The 24,576-nt window shown below is 39.6% G+C and overlaps 1 protein-coding gene across 1 annotated transcript; it reads left to right on the top strand.

Moving 5' to 3' along the window:
* The first annotated feature begins 11,279 nt into the window (after window positions 1-11,279).
* Window positions 11,280-23,263, top strand: LOC127020163 (vesicle-associated membrane protein 2-like). The gene is given in 7 exon segments (XM_050902629.1): window positions 11,280-11,285; window positions 11,817-11,921; window positions 11,923-11,945; window positions 15,090-15,204; window positions 18,804-18,962; window positions 20,961-21,012; window positions 23,207-23,263. Coding segments are annotated over 7 exon segments (477 nt in total). The 3' UTR covers window positions 23,224-23,263.
* The last annotated feature ends 1,313 nt before the right edge of the window (window positions 23,264-24,576 follow it).

Genomic DNA, 24,576 nt, shown 5'->3' with positions numbered 1-24,576 from the left:
TGCTTTAACTACGTTTGGTTGGATGAGTGTTGGTGAGATTGTGATAATTACTGGTTCATTATTGGAAACTGCATGCTATTCTTGTGACTCATGAAAGACTTAAGAATCTCTGTTAGTGTTTAGTGACTTTATATAAAAAGTATATGAGCAAAATAAATAGAAAGAAAATCTTTAAAATTAGCAACGCCCCAGAAGATGAGATTGTTAGCAAAATTGATTTTTTCTGCAAGTTACAGATTACATTTCATTTACTTGGATAACTTGGATGTAGCAGTGTGGTGAGATTAGCATGACCACCAAATATGTACTTTATCCTAAATTTGATTTAACAGTTATTGAGAAAAATCAAATTAATTCACATAGACGTTGTTTTTTTCAAATGAACTGCAGCTTAAAACACAGGCTGAGGCCAAAACGCCATTAAATTCTGACTTCTTATGTCATGTAGCTATATTATTTCACAGTTTACTTTTTTAAGCCATTACAAGTTTGTTTGAATTACAGCAAGGATTGGTTTATTGATGTTCAGGTTTTTTATCTGGAATCTAGCCTTCATTTAATCATTTGAATTGATAACCCACTTATCTTAGACCATTATGTTTTTGTTTGCTAGACTAGAGAATAATCTAATGTCTAGCATCTTCTCCCTGAGCTCTGATGGTCACTGTTTTTGACGTTTTGAGATACCTACATACAAACACACACACACACACATATATATTCATGCATACATATATGTGGAATTACTTCAGTCTCTTTTAAACAGCCTGCATAACAAAATCTTGCAATAGTAACTTTTATGATTTTGAAGTGAATCAATACTTCACAGTTTATTATTTCTTTGACTTTTCAATTTGGAATTGCCTATGAGCAGTCTGAGCACCTAACAATTTTTTTGAAAAATCATTTGAAAGTAATCTCTGAGAATTGTTATTCAGTGGATTACTCACAAGCTGTTAGTTTATTTTTACTTGAAATCTGATGGAAAAAAATGAAATGTTGTCTGTTCATCGAGGCTGGATTAATTCTGTAATTTTCTCCTCAATTTGAACACTGGAATCAGGCTTCAAAATCTGCTTTCCCAGTAACATTGTAGTTTATCTTCCTGATAATATTTGTCTCAGTTAACTCACTTAAATATTCACAGACAGCAGGTACTGCGAATTTTAATGTTTTTATGAGTATATTATTAAGTTTTTTTTAGGAAGTTAGCCAATTCTAACTAAGACCAGGAAACTGAACCAACCCGGTTTTAAAGAGAACAGGCAATGACAGAACTCTGCTTTGATTTGAACAGGTCCCTTCACAGGTTAAAATGCACTTTGCAAAAGATTTTGTAGACATTTCCTCCACAGTCAGTGTGGTTTCTACCAAATTTAGCAAGGAAAATGACTTCTGTTCATTTACTGTGCTGAATTGCTCTATAGATGTTCAGCCACTCTAGGACTTCATGGATAAAATAAAGAGCTTGCTGTTAAATTTTTCACGCAGGCACCAAGATTCTTCATATTCACAACTCACAACTCTTTCTTTTCTAGATATTCTAGTCCCTCAGCTGATTCATGATTGAGGGACCTATGCTACAGATACGCTTTGGCCAGTCCTCACTTAGGGGCCCTAAGACTAAATATTGCAAAGCATACTTGCAAGGATTAATGGCTCTGTCTCGTGCCCTACGAGCTTTGCTTGAGTTAAAAGTGCTAAATGAACCATCAAAATGTCTGATACAAATATCGTTGGGGCAAAAACCAGACAAGGCTGAGGCAGACAAACCTGTTTCAGATCTGAAGTAGTAGTCAGTCCTGCCTGGAGATAAGGGAATGGTCAAGATGAACTTCTGAGGCCTTTTCCAGATAAATTTTCTATTTTCCATTATTCTGTTAGGGAAGGGAAAAAAAAAAGTGAAACCTCAGTCAAAAGAATGCCTCCTGCCAGAAACACTCCCAGTTATGTAAAAATCTGTTGCTTACATTGGGAACTGACTGACCTTGCATGGTTATGCTCCACTTCCCTTTAGCAGTCCAAAGCCTAAGGATTTCATATTGCCATCTAAATAAAATCTAATTTTATTATTGGCTAGTTAACTTTAAGGGAATACCTTATTGGTATGGAATGCTTAATGTCACGTGTCAACTGTGCATCTAACATACAGCAGTCTTCTTTCTAGGCTAACGCATCTCTCTGTGAGAATTATAAGACATGACTTATAATTCCTTTTAAAGCACTTACCATTTATTAAGTTTTGCTGCATTCAGTGACCATGTTGGTAATCTGGAAGCACAATGATTCTGGGGCTGTGCATTGTCAGATCACTAATCTCCATCCTGCACTCAGCCTATCAGCCTCATGAGAATGATTAATTCTCTGCAAACCTCCTGTTGCTTAGTAGCTGTTTGTAATGTGAAAGAGAGTTGGGAAAGTAGTGGTGAGGTAAGAGGAAAAGAGCTGGGAGGCAGAGTGTTCCTGGCTGCCTGAATGAGGGTATTATTTGACCTGCTAATTGGTGAGGAATTTTTCTGTTTCCTCACAGATACAAGGTGCATGAATTTACATGCTCTGCCCCTCTCTAGTCTCTGCAATATCTAGGAAAGTTAGTCATGCTTGTGGGCCTTTATTGTATGCATTTATTTATTTACACCATGGTACCACTTTCTCTTTTAATAGTATCTCTTTGTTACCTAGGGAACTGGTTACAGCCCTGCACGTTTCTTCCTCTGTTTGGTGGAGCATGGTCATCATGCTCCTGTATGCCATACACAAGGTTCCCAATAGTGTTTGAAGAACTGTACATCTGAAACCTGTTGTGCCAGGCCTGCATTACAGCATTGGCACCAACATGATGACTCAAGTAAAAAAGGATACAGGAGCCAAAGAGGAATTAAAAAAACCCCAAAACCTAATAGCTCTATCAATGCACTGAATCTTGCTGTAGGTAGGCTGGATTTGTTGTGGACAGGTGGATTTAATTCCCAATATTTAGTTGGGATAGCTGTAGAAAGTTATTTAGCTTTTTTATGGAAACAAACTGCATGAATAACATTGGCTTCTAAAGTATGTATCTGTATCCCAGTCACAATAGCAGGAGGTAATACTTTGCCCTTCAAGGGATGTAACACAGATGGAAAGACTAGAGCTTGAAGAGTAGCTTTGAAGGCAGGAAATGTTAGCTATAGGAATGCTTCAGTGATCTGACTTTTTCTTTGTTAATATAAACAGGACTTTATGGTTGATTGTAAATGGATTGCTTTGTCCCAAATATGATTCTCACCGATTTTTTTCTCGCTTGAATAACACATGGACAGTTCAAATTTTGATTAAGTCTTTGACTTTTAAAGCATAATAGGTTTAAATCTCAAACATTTCTCCTCAATCCTAATGACTTTTTTGTTTTCAAAAAAGGAGATGAGGAACAAGTGGTTACTTTTGAAGCATTGTAAAAATAATTAACTTCCAAGTTTCAGATGAATGCTAAGCAAAATAGCAATACTTGCTCAGCAGACATGGAGGAGAGTGTTTCCATTTATCTAGAGAACCCCAAGGGCTGCTTATAATGATGCAGCTCACAACAGATTTTCAGCAAAGTGTCTAAGCGTTTTCACAAATAGCAAAAGGCAGTCTCTTGAGTGTAACAAGACTAAAAGATAGAACCAAGATAAACTGGTCTTTACTGAATTAGTAGAAGTGACTAATAGAAGTGACTGGATTTATTTGCGGAAAAAAAAGCAAAATTGAAGTTCAGTTTCTGGACTGTAGCAATTTGTGAATGTACAGGTGTGCACAACATTGATTTAAATACCTCAACTAAATTAGAAAATCACATGCCATATCTCAGCCTCAGCATTGATCCACAGAGTATGTCTGCAAGCTTCTGAAATCACACTGGGGTTCTGGAAATGTGATTTAAACATAGGTCTTTGTGTAAAGCAAAGATGGTCATTAAAAAAATATCAGAGTTTTGAGAGAAAGACAGATGGTAAGATAAAGATGGGAGCATAGTCTACGGGGAAACCACAAGGCTCTCGGTGATCCCATGAGGATGGGGAGTCTGAAGAGTTTAGGAGAGATGGCTGTGATGATATAGACAAATCTTATTCTACATGTTTCAAGTGCTCAAAACATGTTTCAATATGGTTCGTATAATTTTCTGTTAGACAGTATTTAATGAATTCGCATTAGTTTGCCAAATGATTTATTTGGCAAAGTAGTCTTAACGATCTTCTTTAAAAGGTCTTTAAAACTCTGGTTTTGTTGTATTCAAAATGTTCTGGGGTTTTGTTTTTTTTCATTCAATGAGATTTTGAAATGAGAAGTTTCCTTTTATTGCTTTAATATATTTGATTGGTTAAATGGAATCTAATTTCAGTAATTGATAGATGTTGAAACTGGGGAGAAAACACATTGTGTATGAATCATAACACTGTGGGAAGGTGGAGCACCTGTGATAAGGACACGGTCACTTGCAAATGGTAGCTATGTTTCGTGGAAGCTCTTCAAGAACTGAACATGACATTTTGTGAGAAATGAGGATGAAAGTTTGGCTTTCTGTACAGATGCTTTTGCTGTTCTCTCTTAACATTTGCACATACTGTGTGACTGCTGTTTAAGTAATGAATGGGTGGGATAAAATGTTCACTGTAGTTCTCTTGGCCAAGTAGTTACAGAAGATTTAAGCTCAATAAGCCTCCTGATAATTAAGCTTTAATATAAGTAAGGATGGTAATTACCCTATAAAGTTCAGTTGTGATGAAACTGCCACTGAATAGATGTATATAGCAAGGCTACAAGAACATGTCACTGCTGATGGAAATGTGACTTTCTTTCAGCTGTTTTGTTGTTGCTGGGGCTTTTTTTAATTAAAAAAGAGCGTGTTAATAGTTGATTTCCTTCTAAAGTGCAACAAGAATGCTGGGAAGTAATTTACAGGCAAATGGAAAGCCCCCAAGCCTCCTAGGTTTTAATTTGGGTCTCTCAAAAGACAGGCATAGAAAACATCCTTGATCCAAAAAATGTTACTTAAAAGCAGAAAAAGCATATCAATCTTACCACTCCTTTGAGAGTCTTCCTTGCTCCTCTGTATCAGAGTTAACTTTTAACTGACTGCCACCAGCAACAAATTACAGCAGTTTCTTCTGCACCAGTACATGAGTCAGTGAGTTGGGGATGGCTGAGTCAAACTCTACCCTGATCCTTCCCTCCCACTCCCTGCCCAGCTGCTGCCTGTTTACTCCTTTGGGTATAGCCCATGATCCTGGAAGCGTACACAGAAAGTTAGAAATAGTGGATGCTCTTACTCCTCTGCATGAGAAACATAGGTGAAGTCTAACCATAATGTACCACATCAGCATGAACTTCAAATACATCAGCTCCTGTTCAGAAATAGGACTTGGGACTTTGCTTAAAGCTGACCATTTCCACTGAACCTTAGTGATTTCTCTGGAGGTTGAAAATAGAGGTTTGTGAATCTGGAATATCTGGCAGACCAGGATGTTTAACATCATTGGCTTGTTCAAATGTACTCTGGCTTTAGAGTCCTGAATTTTTGAAACATTTCTCTAGCAATGTATTTGGTATTTATATCTTTTCCCTATAGTTTCCAAGACAGACTGTGTTTCTTCTTTTTCTTCCAATATGGAGAGGAAAATGACAGCAATGATACTGACTGCATTTTCAGTGTATTTATTGCTTTATTCTTGAGTTGTTTCAGACATATCTCACTAAGGCACTGAGTGAAGCTTTGTTCTGTTAGGCTTCCTCTCTCTCACAGCCTGGTATGCTTTGGCGATTTTCTGCTTTAATCCAGTGTTGTTTCAGTTTGCAATCAATTTTTTCTTTCCCTAATTTCAGATCAATAACTTAGCACAAGAAAAATAAAGGCTTTGTGTTATCCAGGATTTGACTTCTCTGTTGAATCTCTTCTTTGATTTGGGTTGTGGGATTTTTTTTTTATGCCCAGTGAAAGCACTCTCCTATTTATAAACTAAAATTCCTTTAATAAAGTTTTCTAGGGAGAAAAATGCAACTCTTTATGTGATGGTCAGTCTTTGTGTTATTTTTCCAGGTGTGTAAGGTAACATCAGTGTGTAAGACAGAGCTGTCGTAACTGGAGAAAGGCTGCTACCAATGCACGTTGCAAAGTCAAGAGCTCTCAGGGATGGAGTTGAAGACCACATCAGTTCAAATGGGCTAGATTAAGATAAAAACATATGGGGCTGATGGAGCATAAGGAACTTATTTTAAACAAAATTCTGGTTTTTTTTTGTAACAGTATGTTCGTTTACCTACACCTTTGAATCTGTTTGAAATTGGCAACCCATGCTGAGCACTAGATTTAATCTATATTTAACTAACTTGAAATAGTAACCATTGTGTGACAAAATCAGATCACAGAACTGATCTTTGTGCCAGTTTTATTGCCCTTAGCCCACATCATAACCCTCAAGGTTAACAGATTAAGGAAAGTGAAAAAAATTTAAAAAAAAAAGCAGCAGCATGTATTCTTTCAGTTAATGAAGAGAAATTACTATAAGAGCCTGAAACCTGCTAATTCTGAAATCTTGTAAGAAGTAATAGAAGGTCCAGTCAATACTACCTAGGAACTAGAGATAATACTTCCTTTAAAAAAGGACTTCTAGTGCAATACAGTGTTTTGGTATTTTTCTGTGTAGGCATTGCACTGAAGATATTTTTTCGTTATTAACTATCATGAATATTTCACATGATGGATCTTCCACATGTTTTTACTAAACTGTAATTTCTATCCAAAAGCAGCCTGATGTAAATTAAGAATTTAAACAAAATTTAGAAAACAATAAATTACATTTCTCTTTTTTCACAATATAATGTTAATGCCAACGTAAATATTAAGAGAACTTTTTTTTATAATTGCTTAGACCTGTGTTTGCTTTCGTTCTCTAATTAAAATAAACCTCATTTAGTGTAAAGATTACAGTTAGTTTCAAATCAGCAAATAATGAGAATTAACTCTCTTCTAAGAAAAAAACCAATATGGGGCTAAAATTGGCTAAAGTCACTGGTCAGTCTGAGGAAATGACCTCAAAAGGAGATTATTTACTTTAGAGTTGTTTAGTTATTTCAGTTCTCTATATTTAAGTATATAGATTTGCAGTCCTTGTAGCTGTGAAAAAAAGTATGTAATTTGATCAGAGATTACCCAGATCTGTAGCTAGTTTAATGCAGAGGTTTGTTAGGGCAAAGTCCCCTGCTGATCTGAGCAGGGCAGCGGAGATTCCCCGCTCTGGCGTGCCTTGCTGGCAGTAGGCGAGCAGAGGTCCCATGTGCAGCGAGGTGCAGTGGGGCTGCCCCACAAGCTAACCAGCTCCATTGAGTGCTCAGTAATGTGGGGCTCTTCCTTCCCTCTTGCAGTTGTTCCCAGAGAGACCTAATTTGCTGCTCTGCCCCTCTGGGAAGAGATGGGGAACTCTCATCACTGCCACTGCTTTTCGAGATGCAAGTGCTATGGTGTAAAAATTAAAACCCATATCGCAGTGAGTTAGAGCCCAGATTTGGTTAGTCTAATCTGGGTCAACTCAATTCCTAACTGAGGTTTAAGTAGCATACTGAACTCTTTTAAGTGGATCAGATAGGTAACAGGTTATAATGGTGACTGTCTGCTTGGTTGTCTGCTTCATTGGTTCCATACATTTTTGTTAAACCTTTCTTTTGTCCAGTTAAATGTGAAGATGAGACTGGTCAACTGGGATGACATGGTAGAATTAGTTTGTATGTGCAGGTGCTTTTTTGGATAGGTGATCACTTAACACTAGCATATGTTAGATGGTTGGCTTCTATAGTGTAGCTCTGAGTTTTTAATTTGTGAACATAAAACATGTATGCTAACACCCTGAGTCATCTAACCCTTAATCATCCTTCAGGCAAATCCATAGACTACTCTGCAAAGTGTGGTCAGTGGTTAACACATGAATCAATATCCCTGCATTGTGTTGACTTTTTCTGAAGCCACAGCCTTTGCAAAAGATGACAGCAAGGGGAAAGAAGGATCTAAAAAAATCTGCAGTGTTGATATTTCAGAAAAGGAATCCTGCCTTGTGTTACTTTTCTGACTAACAGAAACCCCGCCTGAGTCACCGCAACTGGTTGTTGTGAAGACTACAATTTAGAGGAATTATGGAAATGCAACTCTTTCTGGCAAATTCTTATGTTTGTCACAAAAATCATTTGGCTGAACTAATTGGCTTGATTTAGAATTCAGGTGCTTTGGGCCTTGTAAGTAATACTCATTTGGCTTGAATAGAAGATACTGGAGAAGATAAATCAGTCAGTCATTACTAGCATAACAAATGATGAGCAAATTAAAGATGATGTCTTAAGGTTCCTCTGTTTTTCCTCTGTGTGCATATTTAGCACAGCAGATGGTCAATGCAGTCATAATAAACTGGTGGGAATATTTAATTAAATGTGTTCCCAGGACATTAAATGTAGGGTATTATTCTTTGGCTGATGATCAGAGTAAATATTTTATAATAAGGGAGAGTCCTTGTAGAATATTGCTGGTGGTACATGAAAATCACATTTGGGAACAGAAATGTGTTCAAAGCAGAACTTTCTTCACAAAATTAAGACATCTCAAATGCTAAATCTCAAAATGCTTTTATATGTGGTGGGTTTTTTCCTACCACCAATTCACTATTACTCATTACTACCCAATTATTACAAATAGCATAAGAAATCATTTTAAAATTGATAGTAGATCCATAGACCATTCTATGTTAATTCTAAGTTAAAGTCTGTAGCCATTTAATTGGCAATAGTCACATTTTTACTGAATACTGAAGGGCTCAGATGGAACACTGAAAAGCACAGTTAAGAACAACATCTCTGTTAAAGCAGTGATGGTTCCCTGGTAGTGAAAGAAGCCTGTTTGCTCTTGTTGGGAATTAATTCTGCTCCCTCTGTGAAATCTCAGGGGACTGAAAACATCTTTCCACAGTCTGAAAATCCCTCCACCCCCAAGGATGCGAATGTCCACTAGCCCAGCAGTGATACTTCTCTGTCAATATCCTAATTATGTTTTCACCCTAACCAGTTTTATAATATCATGACTTTCTTTACTCCCATAAAGCAGCTTTTTTTTTTCCCCCTGTGAAATTGAGATTAGTAGCATGAAAACAAGGATAAACTTAGCCTATTAAAATGGGCTAGTTAATAACTGGAGGGGGGAAGATCAGCTAGAAATCTGAAATACATACAATTAGTGGGCAACTGAACTGAAAAGCGAATTACCTTACTGAGTGCATCTATCTCGGAACTGGGTAGGTCATGCTCTCTAGCCAGGGTTTTCTTTTGAAGAGTCCTCTCACCTTACAAGCAGAGAACATCATTATCTACTTGTAAGAAGGCTGAGAACCTAATTCTGAAGGACATTTAATTTTATGGGGGCGTTACAAGTAAGTTGTCTTTTCTCTGAACCTCTCCTGACAGAATTAGTGTGTGGTTTTGAAAGAGTAACAGGACCTGCCATTTGACACTATCCCATTTCACTATGGGAAAAGCAAAACTTTGGGTAGGAGGTGGTGGGATGGATAGCTAGTGTCTCTTGATTTCTAGACACACACATCTATATATTCCCAAACAGAAAAAATGATTGTCCACACACAACTGTTAGGCCTGTACTATTGTTAAGTTTGTACAGTTAAGCACACAAGTCTGGAAGGCCCAGAACTTTAAGGAGTTTAGATATCAAAAGTACCAGTTTCTTTGAGAGATGACATGTAAATAGGCTAGCACAGAATTTTAGTCTGCCCTCTTTGGTTAGACTGGTTTTTGTTAGGACTATGTCAAACCGCATATAGCCAAACATTGTTAAGAAAGCTTTTGTGCTAGTGTTGACTAAACTGACCTACTGCAGAAATAAAATCCTATGTGGTAGAATCCGATTAACAGAAAACTGGGCACTAGCAAATCCCTCCAGAATGCAGAAGACACTAAGTATTATCAGTAAAAGTCCCCCTTTGCAAACTAGTAGTGGAAAAATTGTTTTAGCTATTACTGCATGGGAATAAACAAAGCAAGTTCAAAACCAACAGCAAACCCCCAGTGCTATTGAGCTCCTTTATTTCCTTAGAGATCCTGCCTGCCTCAAAGCTTTCAGATGCATCTAAATTCACAGATGAACACTCTCAGCACCAGGGACAATGTGAGAGTGGTTTGTTTTTACAGTTAGTGTTAGGTCCAGGATCTTCACTGACATCCATAGTCACTGAAGTAGTGTATGAATTTGCATTTGTAGCTAATTTTAATAATTGTTTTAGAGTTAAATCTCAAGAGTACAGAGCTATGGAAGTGTTCTGATTTATTTTACAATTAAATAAAGGGGGTTTTTGTGGTGTGGTTTTTTTTTTTTTTTTTTAAAATGCCTTTGGAACCACAGACTGTCAAACCCCACTTAAGCAGTGAAGCCCAAATGGTAGATGCCTTTTGAAGGGGTCCAAATGGAAGAACAGTGTCTTAAATATACATAAGTTTGGTTACAACAGTAAATATTTACTACATAAATATGGTACCTAAAATAAAAGTAAAAAAATAAAGAGGAAGAGAGGCAGTGCAATTTTATGTTTTATTTGAACAACAGAGAAAGGGCTTGAGGGAAAAGGAATCAAACTGGGATTCATAGAAAATTGCCTCCTTCATTTCACTTTTTATAAGGATCATTAGTCAATCTTTTGCTGCATTGATGCACTTTCACTGCCCCCTGCCCTGAGCTTTGCCAGCTGATACCAGCTAAAGCTGTCTGATGCAATTCTCACTTTCCTCATGCTGTAACCTTTAACTGTGTGTTTCTCACTATTTAAGTCTGAGAGGGAGAAAATAACTCCTGCTATTAGAAATAGGTTGTGAGCTTTGATTTGGAGTCAGTAGCTAAAGAAGAGGGGAGCAGAAAGATGGCAATGAAGAGGCCTGGGCTGCTTTGCCACAGGTTTTCTGTGCCACTGAGCAAGTCACTTAATCTCCCTATACCTGTTCCCCAGCCATATGCAGGGATAATAGCTTTTCCTCAGCTTATTGCACTGTTGTCAGGATAAAGACTTTGAAGGGATTAGGTCCTGTAGCTGGAGGCTTTAAAAAGCACTTTGGATGGATAAAACAAGTTGCTAAAAGCAGCTATCGAGGTCCTAATGTAAACTGTACCAAAGTCACAGCGGTGGCCTGGCATCCTCCTGGTATTCGCATTGTGCATCTCTCTTCCCTAGCCTGACTAACACGAAAAATTTCTCCTACGTAGCTCACACATATGAACAAAAATGGAAGTATGTGTCAGGCAGCTTCCCAAAACATTAGATATAGTCATCCTTAATGTTCTTTCAGCCAGTGCTGAAATGGAAAACAGTGACACTGGATATCTCCAATTCTCTCTTAATTAGAGTTGCAGCTCCTTTTAACTGTTAGAGCTAAGTAGTAAACTGCTTCCAAAATATCCAGGTGAGATGAGAAATGTCTTAGTCATGATTTTGACCTACCAGTTTCAGGCCCAGCAAGTAACCAGAAGAACTAAGGACATCTGAGTCAGCTGAGACCATTTTACTGAATCACTAGGACAGTCCCCAAATGTTTCTTCCTAGGTGGCTGCATACATACACAGATCCAGCACCTGCTTTCAATCAGTCAGATTGCTCATGTGCTAACTGAAGCAAAATCTGGCATGGTGGGGAGTGAGGATGTAACTAATGTTATATAAAGAACGACCTAAATGCCAAGGCTCTAAGTGTGTGGTACAGTTGTCCTGAAGTGAGTGTACTCATCACTCTCCCAGAGTATACCCCAGTGCTCTGACATTGCAGAGTGGTTGCCATTTAAGAACATTTGCTAGGGATTTATACCCTTTTTCACCAACAATAATTTGGGAGCTTTGTTCCCCCTTCAAAATTAATTTGACCTGTTCTTGGGAGTGAAGATTTTCAGCATCAATGGTAACTTTTTTCCTTTTCCTAAAAAAAAAAAAAGTACACAAGTCTGATAGCTAGGAGCCCCATGCTGGAGCTTTTATATGGATTTTGCATTCTTTTGTAGCTCCCAAAAATCATGCCAGGCCATGAGAAATTGGACTTTAAAGTTGTGATGCTTCATGTATTTCAAAAGAAAGCCTCTCTAACATAGTGCTAATGTTTTGCATAAATTTCTTTGAACAATGCTTCTGAGAAATTATAAGCTGATATGACACAGTACAGAGGCAATAATAGAATAATTATGTAAATGTAGGTTGGACTTTCATTCTAGCGTTTTTGCACTAAGATATCCCAGAGAATATTGGTGCTTTCCAGTGATGTAGGCCTTCAGTTCCCTTCTTTACTAGAAAACTTAGGTTCAAAGACAAACTCTTAATGGATGCCTTGTGGGACTGGAGCCACATTAGCTCACAGAGGTATTGCCTTCTGCTGCTGCCCAGGCAGGATGCTTTCTACAGAGCTCAAACACTGGTAGGGCTGAGCCAGAAGCATGGATACCCCTCTGTCCTGTTCTGAAGCGCCCTGAGAGGAGGAGAGGTGATGCAGGTATCATCGTGCTTGTTTTGTCTGTTTTGGATATTAACAAGGCAGCTCATGCCTTGGTAACCTGCAAGAGCTGCTGGTGGCATTAAAGCCATGTGCTTAAGGACTGACTTCCTAGAACCTGTCTGGGAACGTGTGCTGTCCCCTCTGTAGTGGGTGCCACATCTCTTCTGGTGAGCGCTCTTCTGCTTGTGGCAGCTCACTGCTCTGACCCACGGGGCCATGAGCGAGGCAGCTGCTGTTACTGTGTAAGGAGAGCACAACTCCGGAGACAAAAGGTTTGGAAAGAGTAGCTCTGCACTGCAGGCAGCACCCAGCTCTGGTTGCTCTTGTATTAGATTTTATGTAATTAATTAAGATGGATATGTTAATTACAAGCTTGCTGTACCTTAGCATAAAGATTGCCATCTCTTTTTGGTAGTTACAGTAACTCCTGCTGGATGGTCAGTGTAGTTGTAAAAACACCCATTCTTCCCATCCATTCCTCCCTTACACAGGGACCAGAGAAGCCCCAGGAAATACAGGTGAAAGCAAATTAGATGGCAGCAAGGATGCTGGAAGAGAACAAAGTGGGAAGTGTCTACTTTATGCCAAATCATTTTAAGGACAGCTTGGGAGGTGCAAAACCAGATGAAAAGTACTGGGCAGAAAAGGTATATGGCAGAGCACTGAACTTCTGAGTTATCACATAGCTTTGACCAAGAACACCGCTGCACTTATAAGCTATGCTTACTAGCGAAAACACATGGCCAGGAAAAACACTTCTCACGCACTTCCCTTCTGTAGTCTCTGGGATGCTAACAGTACATAGCTCAAGAGGGGCGCTCTGTTAACGTTTGTAGTAGTGAACAGTGTGACACAATGTTTCCATAGAAAAAATGCTGCTTGTGTTAATTGGGAAAAAGTCTATTTACTTCCTTGACTGCAAAGAAATTTTACAATTTCAATTTTAGCTCTGTTGTTGTACAAGGAACTCCCTTTGAAGTTGTTAATGCTCCAGGGAGATCTTGTTTTGTGTTATTTGAGTCTGATGTACATTATAGTCAGATTTTGATCCTTTGTGACAACAGCGTAAACTCAGAATAAATCCTGTTGGGATCCTGGAGTAATTCCATTGCATGTGGCAGCAGCATCTGGTCTTTTATGTTTTTAATAGTGGCTGTGAGGTCCTCAAAGGATGAGTAATTTGTGTACACCTCAAGTTCTTTTCTTTCAACTAAAGCTTGATAATGACTTTCTCACCCACAGTTAAAAAAAAGTGTAAGATACAGCAGTGCTCTGGGTCTGCAAACAGCTGCTCCATCACTGGGAGTCTGTGAGTGTCAGTGTTATCTGTAGGGTTCTCAGCCCACAGGCGATACTGTCAAACTGAATTTTGCAGCTTAAGGTACCTTTGGGGAACTAACTTTAGTGCCCCTAGGCGCTCTGACAGTGTACTAATGAGGCCATAATTCCAGCAGTATTAATCAGACCCCAGGATGTAAAAGGGAATGATTCACAGAGAAACACTGTGTTCTCTCAGTCTGTCACTGTGGGAAGGCATTGGTAATGCATGAGTGGGATTTGTGATATTTTTCAGTTCACATGCTTAGGGATTTCCTCTGCAGCTTCAGGAAGGGTTTTATTTCTCTGCAGGAAGAAGTGACAGGGGTCCCTTGAAAGGAAAGGTAAGGTTTCACAGGTTAAAGTGTGGGTGTGAAGAATGACTAGCTAAGGTTGAGGGACCCTGTTCACACCAGCCGGGTGACTTGTCTGCACAAGCTTGTGCACTGAGACAGACCGGACCTGTTTTGGATTTTAAGGGACTTTTGTTTTGTCTTTTGTTCTCGAGCAAGCTGGGGAAAGCCAGTGTTGATGCTTAAGAAGAGAGCTGATACGCAGGAGATGAGGGCTCTGTTTACAGGATTGCTGCAAATATTCATCCAGGGTCCGTGGCAGATGTTCAAGCCTGGCCAACTGCTCTGGTGGGGCATTTGGTGACCACCGGTGGGGTGGTTAAGCATTGCTGAATGCCTGAGATGACTAACCCCATGCTGTGTGCAATTCTCACCCCTACTTCCTCCTCCATTTCTTTCTCCTCTCCTTTTGTTTATCTCTACTTGGTTAGCTTCCAGCCAAACACCGTGGAGCAGGGGAGAGCATCACTCAGCACACTGAGGAGGAAGGCAGGGTCGCAGCCCTGGCTCCTATAGCATCAACACAAAGTACCTGGAGCAGAGTCTGTTTCCTCAGTGGGACATAAGCTCTGCCCTGCTAGTCAGGCCTGTGATCAGTTTGGCCATTGGCCTAACTTAGGGTAGATAATCTGAATCGCTTGCTGTTTAAAAAGGCAGCAAGGGAGGGGAAGAGTTTGATATGGTCCTATGAAGAAATAGTGTGAAAACTAACTGCAGCATGGGAGGGAATGGGACACTAGGGTTGTGATCCAGGAATGGAAAATGTGGACTGTGAGACAATGGAAAACTCCTTTTAAGAGACAGGTACTTTTGAATTGTTCCAGAAAAGGGGTAGTGAACAAGTGATGATGGTTTCAGTCACTTTTTATGTTCTCTGGTTTTGATCTAGGTCTGCTCCAGCTCCTACCCAAGGTCCCACCAGTGCTGGGGCTGCAGGGCCACCTCCTGCTACCAATGTGTCAAGCAGCAAACGGCTGCAGCAGACACAAGCCCGGGTGGATGAGGTAAGTGGCTCCAGGTGATTTGTTGCTCACCACAAGGGTGCTGATGTGGCTATTTTCTTTTCTTTAAGATGCTTTCCTCCCTAGTGATCCAGCAACTCCTGCTCATCTGAAGGCAGTGGATCTAGGAAATGAGGTTTACCAAAGGATGGCATTTATGAGGAGGCAGACAGTACAAGAGAGTTTCTGAGTATGAACATCCTTGTACCAGTAACACTTCCGCAGAATAAACATGGGCATTGGTGCCAATTCAGGAATTCATCCCAGTCAGTCACGTTAGGAGGAAATGTCATAGTGGAACCAGCTCTTTTAATGTGTTCCTGCATTCCTAAAGGTTAGACGCTAATCTCACAGGCTGTTTCACAGGGACAGACCATCAGCTTCTCATAGATAGATTCAAGCCATGAGAATTGTACAGCTGAGGGCTGTGTTCATTAGCCAGAGCTCTATTGATTAATCATCACAATTTATCCCCAAAGAAAGGCATACACACATAATGTCATAACAGCATCTTCAACAAATCCCCACTCCTTTTGTTCATCTTGGAGGACCATGTGCCTGTTCCAGCTTGGATCCTTAAATTCTTGTAGCATACAGACTACCCTGCCACCTTGGCTGTAATGCCAGTGTCCATCTAACTGCTGTGATAATGGGAATAAGTGAGTGTACCGCCGCTCACAGGTGTAGTCCCTGAGCATACCAGCAGTACAGTAGCAGCTGTAGCATCCTTGCACACCTGCTGTGCAGATTTGTGTGCTGGGTACTAAGTATAGAGTTTTGCTAAACCCCTACAAAGACTTAAGTAACTAATTGCTTACTGTCCATGGGGAAGTGGCCAGGGCTTGTGTGATTCTTTAATGCTAATTCAATAAAATACACGTTAGAAAATAGCTATTTACATGCATAAAGGCCTCTATTTTCAAAAGCTCCAGGTATGCTTTAAAAATAGTAGAGAAGATGTCACGACATCCAACTCAAATGCATTTCTTAAGATGAATTAAATACATCTGTCAAATTGAGCTTTGTCTTTTTGAGAACTTTTTCTTTGCTGAAGATCTGAAATAGGGTCTTTCTGGCCTCCCCATTGCTGATGCTCAGAGCTGATCACAAGAACATCCTCTGGCTGCACAAACGTCTGCAGAAATTTCTAGGCTGGGTTCTCTCATTATCACTGATTCTCACATCACACTAACTTCATTGACATTAGTGGAGTGTCTCTTGCAGTGGGGAAAGGAATATTACATTTCAGCTTTTGTCTTGGGTCAGAATAATGAAATAAACTTCTTGTCCTGAACATATTACATCATGATGGTGCTGTAATTGTTTATGTGAGCTACAGCAAAGGTAATTGTCCCTAGAAGATAAAAAATAATTGCTAGTTATTGTCTAAAATGAGTGATGCAGGTCAGATACATAGGGCTTTTCAAGCAGATCAATGGAGATGGCTCCAGTGAGGCTAGTGTTTAAGATACTCAACCCTCGCTTTGTGTTGAAGATACTCTGTATTCTGAGACTTTTCACTCAAGCCCATGCAAGTTTGTCTTCTTGTGAAGCATGATGAGGTAATTTTGGCAGGAACTCTTACCCAGTATGAGGGGATAGTGAGTAGCTCTTGGACTTGAGGATTATGTGGGTGATAATCAGGATTCACGTTTTTTTCGCCTCCCATGTGAGGGCGAGGCTAAGGTCGGTATAGGTTTTGAGTGGAGAGCACATGGTCAGCAGATCCTTGTTTAATAGGGAAATCACAGTATAAGAATAGCCAAGGGAGAAAAATGCCACTGGGCTTTCAGTACTGTGAAGTCACTAGGGTGAAACTGGTTTATAGCACCTAAGGATCTCATCTGTTAAGCATTGCTTTGACCTTCCTACTAGCTCTTTCCTGTTTTCCTTTCATGTCTTGTGGGAAAGTAATCTGTAGGTGGCACCAAACACCACAGCACAGCACTACACTCCTCTGGCTATTCTGCTCCAAGTGCTATTCTGCACAGCACTTCAGACCCAAACCCAAAACTCAGCAACACAATCACGACTTTGCTTAAGAGAAAATTTTTGGCCTTAGTAAAATAACTGACATTTTTAATGCAATATCAATGCTGACATAGTATTTCAGCTATATCCGTGTTGGGTTTTCCCCTCTGATTTCTCTAGGCATCCTAGAGCTTATTTTCTAAGGCCCAGAACTTGGTTTTAGTCTAGAGAAACATTTATTTATTTGACAAAAATGCAGTCTCATCTGGACAAGTGTTCACTGTAGTCAGGTTAAATTCAATAAATAGTTCTGGGCAAAAAAAAGGAGAGAATGGGTAGGAAATGTTACAGTATTTTGTTTCAGCATTTTCAAATAGTTTAAAATTTTCACTATGAAACATGGTACCAAGACAAAATTCCACTAAATACTAGCTGAGAAATGAAAACCTTTTTTTTTTTTTTTTTTTTAATTTGATATGAAGTTAAACACTTGGAAGGTTTTGGTTTGCAAAAGCAAGGAAGAAAACTTGGATTGACCAAAACATTTGATTTTGTTTTAGGTTTGGTAGACAAGTGAAACAAATCTTTTGCGTTTTGGAACAGTGTTTAACCCTATGCCAGTCCTTTCAAAGATTCTTTCACTACCAGTTTCATCTCACTGTATTTAAATAATGTATTTTTTTAATAACTCTGGGTTTTTGCAGGTAATAGTTAAATTATATTAAATACAAACAACATGGACTTCCTTATTACAGAGTATAAGAAGTAACAGACCAGTAACCATATCCACTGCTAGAATAAGTGGACACAACTTCACTGAGATTGGTATACTGTCTAACATTTATATTAGTGATGAATTTGTATAGGATTTCTATTTAGTTATTGGCTTGCTAGAAGAGGATTTTCATCTAACTCAATGTATAAAATATATGCATGAATGGGCCTTACCTATTGTGTACTGGCTGTGCACACTTTTTTCACTGAGGCTGTGCAATGAGGTGGCATGAGCTCCCTGCTACACTTCAGGCTGAATTTTCTCAGGTAAAATTTTCTCCTCCTCCACTTTCAAGCAGGACTTCAAATTATGGCTGGAAGTCGAAGTCATCTTGTCCAAGAAATATCTGCAGAATGAGTAAATTCCTCGGTCGGGAAATGCATACAGTTCCCTTTAGAATGACCTTTATCTAGCCAATTTCTCTAGTTCAGATAAGGAAGTTATATTAAATGTACAAGGAAAATAATGGCTTTGTCTTAGTGATGACTGGACAAATGTCAACCAAATTGTAGTATAGAGGTACTGGTCTCCAGTTTTTTGTATCTATAGTGAAGTAGCTAGTTGTAGGCTAAAAGAAATCAAAAGCTTTAATGAAACTAATTACGGTATTTCATAATGTCCCTTTATTTTTTACCTTTAAGGGAATCTGAGCACAGTATAGCTATGTTCATCTTGTTCTCACTGTGTCTCTTTCCATAGGTGTGGTTTGTGGGGCACTGTCCAGGTAATTGCCATCACACACCATAATGGCAAATGGCTGGTTTCAGTATGATATGTGATATTCCAGAGTGTGAACATATGGGTGACCTTCAGCTTTACTGTGTGTGGAATCTAACATTAGGCTGTGCCTTTGCAGGTGGTAGACATCATGAGAATGAACGTGGACAAGGTGCTAGAAAGAGACCAGAAGCTATCAGAGCTTGACAACCGGGCAGATGCATTGCAAGCAGGTGCCTCACAGTTTGAAACCAGTGCAGCCAAACTGAAGAGAAAATACTGGTGGAAAAATTGCAAGGTAAAGGAATATAAATTCTTGTTCAGAATCACTTCATGGCAGACATTACTTTCACTTGCATTTAATGGGACTTTGCCTGCAGGATGGCATCTCTAAGCGGTCTCGTCAAGGGGAGAAAGAGATGCCTTGCCCTCTAGGCTCCAGGACAATAAGTCAAGCAACTTTGATCTTTACCAGACCCTATTGTTTAGATAATTCTGCAGTATATAAAATGTAGATACAAATTTTGATGCTTCAGCTAGTGCCTGCAGATAGGGATGGGAGAGCATTCCATGTTAATTTGTGTCAGTTCCCTGTGTGAACCACAAAACCTGAACAGGTGTAGTGAATTCTAGTAGTGGGAGAAAAGAAGCTTTTTCCTTGTGGGAGATCATCAGCCTCTTGATCTTTCTTTAGGATGGTAAACTACCAAAACAATACTTGGTTCCACAAACCACTGTGAGAAGTGAGGAAATGACAGTCTCTTTAAAAGAGGGGCAGATTAGGATAGAGCAGGACTTTAATCAACCAGCTCGCTCCTCTGCTGTCTTCAAAGTCTCATCCTTTCCCATGAGCAGAGGGAACCTCACTCTCCTTTGCTTTTTCAGACCTCTTCCAAGATGTGTGTTTTCTGGACCCAGAAACTTCAGCTCCTTTTATTCATATAAGACCCCATATCCTTGCTTCTTTCTACTCATGCACCACCAACATGAACACTATGCCAAAAGTTCAGCTTCATTTCCATTTCTCTTCAATACCGTCTTTGCTGCTGACCATTCATGTACACCCAAATAAAACCACCTGTTCCCAAAGGAGAATCCCACATGTATCTCTCACCAGTCTGTTGCCTGCTTTGTCTCTTCAATCCACAGTGCTATGAAATGTAAAGCAAGGCAAAATATTCTGGGTAAACTACACGCACAAACACTCCAGAAATAAGTGGATCTAGGTTAGAAATTCAACTGAGCAGTTCTTCTGGGCCTCTTCTAGCTGTTGCCTGACAGTGCAGGAAGCAAGGCTTTTGGGAGCTACAGACACAGATTTCGAGTTAGGTTCACCCATACTGACTGCAGTCACCACAATGACCTACACTATATTAGACCTTCAAACCTACCCTCATTGTCCCTTCCTGCTTTACCCTGACAAACAGAATCCCCCTGTCCTTCCTCTGGCTCCCAAACTCTGGAAGGAGAGGGAAAAATAAATAAATCTCCTGCAAGCCAATGGCTGGCTTTGTCCTCCAGACATATGTTGGGAGGAATGAAGGCCTTGGTTTGACATGTCCATATTTGTTGTTTTTCAGTCTTTCCATTATCACTGGGGTAATGATGGGAATTGGACTGCAGCATCTCTGGTGGCCTCATTAGCATTCAGCAAGTCTCATGTGAGAGCCTCTACCCCACACAACTCAGTGCTGGTATGGTCTATGTACAGCTGGCTCTGATGTATCTGTTCCTGTGGGAACAGACTTCAACTTTGCAATAAGCTATTTCCAGGCTAACATGCTGGAAACCATGCTGGCTAGCATGGGCTACCGCTCTGAACAGCAGAAGTACACAAAGCCAGCACAAATAGCTGCTAGGCATTAGACACCTCCAGCTGCCACTTCCCTGACTATGGGAATGTGGTGAAAAGCGGTCAGGTTACTCTGCTATAAAGTGGTACATGGTCATGTGTGAATCCAGCCACTTAAATCACCTCTGGAGTTGTTTTACTTGGGAAGTTTACTTTTTCTTTACTTTACTGCTGGAAATGGACGAGGTTGGTCACTGCATTTTAGCTGATGGGCAAGAACTTGCTAGCCCTGACAAGAGGCTATGTCCATTGCTGGTGGTCAGCTGTTCCTAAAATTGACACTAAATTTGGGACCTTAATAAGTCTGTTGCAGTGAGTTTTTGCAAGAATTAAAAGTGCAAGGAATGAGCCACTATGTTACAACAAAAAAACTGAAGGGTTAATGTCTTTCATGTGAAAACCTGACTTTCTCTTTTTTTTTTTCTCATAACTTTCTTTTTATAGATGATGATCATCCTTGGTGTAGTATGCGCAGTCATTCTCATTATAATTATAAGTGAGTAATTAATTTTCTCTTTCATTTATGATCTCAATAGCTCTGTGACTTATGAAGTGCTGATATATTAAAAAACAAAACAAAAAATGGATATCAAATATTTAAACTGATTAATTTGTGAAATTCCCCTTCTAGTGTCATGCTGTTATAGTGAGAATTACTGCAAACTCTCTGGACACTTATATAGGTAGAATTTGTTGACAGTTAATGTATTTTACATTAGCATGTTACATAACTTTCCCTAGGATTAAAGAGTCTCCCTTTTCATGTTTATATAAATTTTTATGCAGTTTCAGATATCTTCCTTTCATTACAACCAATGCCACAGTCCTGGTGTTTTCTAGTGAGAACAGTAATGCTCGAATTACCTCAGGCCTATAAAAAGAGGGTGAAGGCCCACAGGCAAACGGGCATCTGATGAATTTTTTAAAAGCACATAGGTGCCTAGTTCCCACCAAATCAGCTGGAATTTGAGATGTTGGTGCTTCTGAAAATCCCTTTGCATCTTGAATACCTAAATATTGTTAAAACATGGCCCAAAGTCTTACTGATTTCTTGTCTTGAAAGATCATCTCATTCCACATATTTGTTATAGGAAAGATAGCATATGAATGAATAATAGCAGTCGCGCTGGTTGGGAGCCAGGGATCTTGTAATGACAGGAACTGAACATTTTATTTATGTAACCTCTGTGTTAGCAACAGCTGTTATGTGACATAACTGTAATATGGCATTAACTCCTAAAAGGGAGATTTCTTGAGTTAGACAACCCAGTTAGTAACCCAGAAGAGATTCACCAGGAGGCTAGACCGTGGATGTGAATTAATTCCCAGCTCTCAAATTACATGCCTTGTATTCGGCATGTTTCCATTTTCCTCTGACGCTTCTGTAAAGAAGGCTTACAGAATCACCTGTAAACATGACTAAATGGATTGAGATACATGTGGCAGTTTATTAGTCTTATGAATGCTGGCACCAGAGTGACCCAGAATAATTCTAGGGTTTCGTAACACTGATACGGCAAGAATGGAAAATGGCTAGATATTAATTAACTATATTAACTGGGTACTCAAGGCAACTGGCTTCAAGGGAAAGACGGGCCTTTGTTCTGCAGTCTAGTGCAGCAACCTGGGAAGACAGATGTGCAGCCATTGAACTGATTGTTGTGTATATATGCATCATTGACCATTATGTGTATCTTAACAAGAAAGTAAGAAGCAGACAAGATAGCTCATAATTTCTCCTTAGAAGTTAAGGCTGAAATTATATACAAGTAATAACATTGCTTCCCTCCTGGTTTTAAATGTTGGATGCCTGTCCTGGTAAGTTTAGAAACAGATACAGAAGGTTTGACATGACCTAGGTTGGGTTTAGGGTATTTAATCATAAACTTGAGTGTCACATCATCAAACCCAGGTCGTGGCTCACCATAGTGAGACCTAGTGCAAGTTTAGTGAGATTTAAATGTATTTAAACTTTGGATCTTAAATTATTTTTTCAATCTATTTGATCCTTCTGTAATAGTGCCTAAAGGTTGCAGGTTCAGGAAGGACCCTGTGTATTGAACTCAATGATGTATTTATTTACAGTAGCTCTCAATTATGTGTTTAAATCCTGTTGACATCAAATGTCCAAGTGGTGTCACAGCCAAGGCCTGCATGGCTTCTCCAGTCACTGATTTGAATGGGAACAAGATCATAGCCTCCACGCAGGGCTAGCTATAGATGCAGATAAATTGGGTAGTTCCTCACAGCAACAAGCTACCATGGGTGGTGAAATGGCCTAAGCCAGGCTTCCTACCATCCTGGTAGTGGGGCCCTGGAGAAGCAGGCTGGCTCCCTGCTGAAGGAAGAGTTACAACATGCGGGACTGCAGGTGTTGCCGGAGCTGGGGATTGCAGCTAACATCACCATCAGTCCTTGCCCTTTCTATCTTTCGAGCCACAGTCTTCCCTGCTTTCCACTCCAGTTCCCCCTCCGAACTCCTTTTGACACAGGAGGAACATCCCCATTCCAGCTAGGAAGGCATACTGTGTGCAAGACATGTCATGCTCTTTCAGCAAAGATGTGCTAACAGTGTTTGCCATTCTCTGACAGCACATGCTTCTGTGAGATAAAGTGCAACAGTAGCTCTGTAATAACTGTTGGTTTACGTCTTTTTTTTTTTTTTTTTCCCCTTCTGCTTCCTTTCCCAGTTTATTTCTCCACTTGAAAAAGCAAAGAAGGAAGACTTGGCACAACTTTATTCATATCAACCAATGATATCAGTGTTCCTTTGTTGAACTCCGCTTTTTAATTCCCGGTGTCTTGGGATTTTTGCTTGTAATAACCCATAAGCGTTCAGTGTGGTGTGTTTTGGAATTCTGTTGTTTCCACAAGAAACTGTACCAGCTAAATACTGCCAAGTAGTTCCATACACTGTCTTATCACTGTGTCTTAAATTGTGTACACACTGACCTTCAGAAACTGTAGTATATGAAAAGCATCCTAAACATCTCAGAATCAGAGAATGCAGCTATGGGGAAGCTCCTGCTTGAAGGGACACTGTCAGGTGAACTGGACCCAAACCTAAGGTTGCAGCAAACATTAGGGCCAAAATTCTCAATCTGAGCACCTGAAGTTGGATGGCAAAATCCACTATCAGATGTAACTTTTTGAGGTTGTCAGTATCTGCTACTCCCATTGAAGAGAGTGGTACCTACAAGTATTCATGTAAGACATCTTATTTCAACTTAGCCAACCAAACACAGATTTTTTTGAGATTAGTTGTAGCATCCAAGTCTAAAAGCATTGCCTGCAGAAAATAAATAGGACTGGATTATCATCCTTTATGGATTTAAATTTTTCCTTGTGAGGTGTTCTGTACAACCAGGATGGCCTCAATATGAAAGCCAGAAAGAAAACTGTATGACAAGCAAAAAAGCATTAGCTAGCACCATCTTGAAAAAGTCAAGTGAAATGCAAAAATGGTAATACAAGCATCATAAATGACCAAGATACAGACTCTTGCGGAAAACTCAAGGCACTGTTTGTCAGACTTCATGGGACTCTCTTGAACACCAATCCCCAATACTTATGGCCCTAACTTAAAGCACATGAACAACTTTGGTGATGTCTGTGGCTTCCCAGCACAATTGTAGGAAGCTACCTCTGCACCATTTTGCAGAAATGGTCCCCACTGTGAGGACTGTTCAAAAATTAGGAAGAAGAAGGTATGGGTAAATAGAGGGAACAGTGGAGAGAGGCCAAGAAAGGGAAGGGTGCCTAGCAAAGCTTTCCTGGAGAAGAGGAAGGCAGAGAAACACTGTTCCAAAGTGATAGTGTTAATAGGCTTTTTAAAAATTTAATTTGTGTGTGTGTGTGTATATTTCATAAACTATAGTGTTGTCTTTGTAAAGTGCTCAGCTGAGATATTTTTCGTACTCAGTTAAAACTAACATTTGATGTAATTAAAAGAAATGATATATTGCAGTTTGAGAGAAAGTTCTTGTATGCTACTGTTGTAGGGTTTCTCCCAAATGTTGAATTCCTTGTTTTTTCTTTTTTAAACACTGAATAGTTTAAT

This window comes from Gymnogyps californianus, chromosome 10, assembly GCF_018139145.2.
Source record: "Gymnogyps californianus isolate 813 chromosome 10, ASM1813914v2, whole genome shotgun sequence".
Classification (NCBI taxonomy): domain Eukaryota; kingdom Metazoa; phylum Chordata; class Aves; order Accipitriformes; family Cathartidae; genus Gymnogyps; species Gymnogyps californianus.
This window is presented reverse-complemented; position numbering and strand designations above follow the sequence as displayed.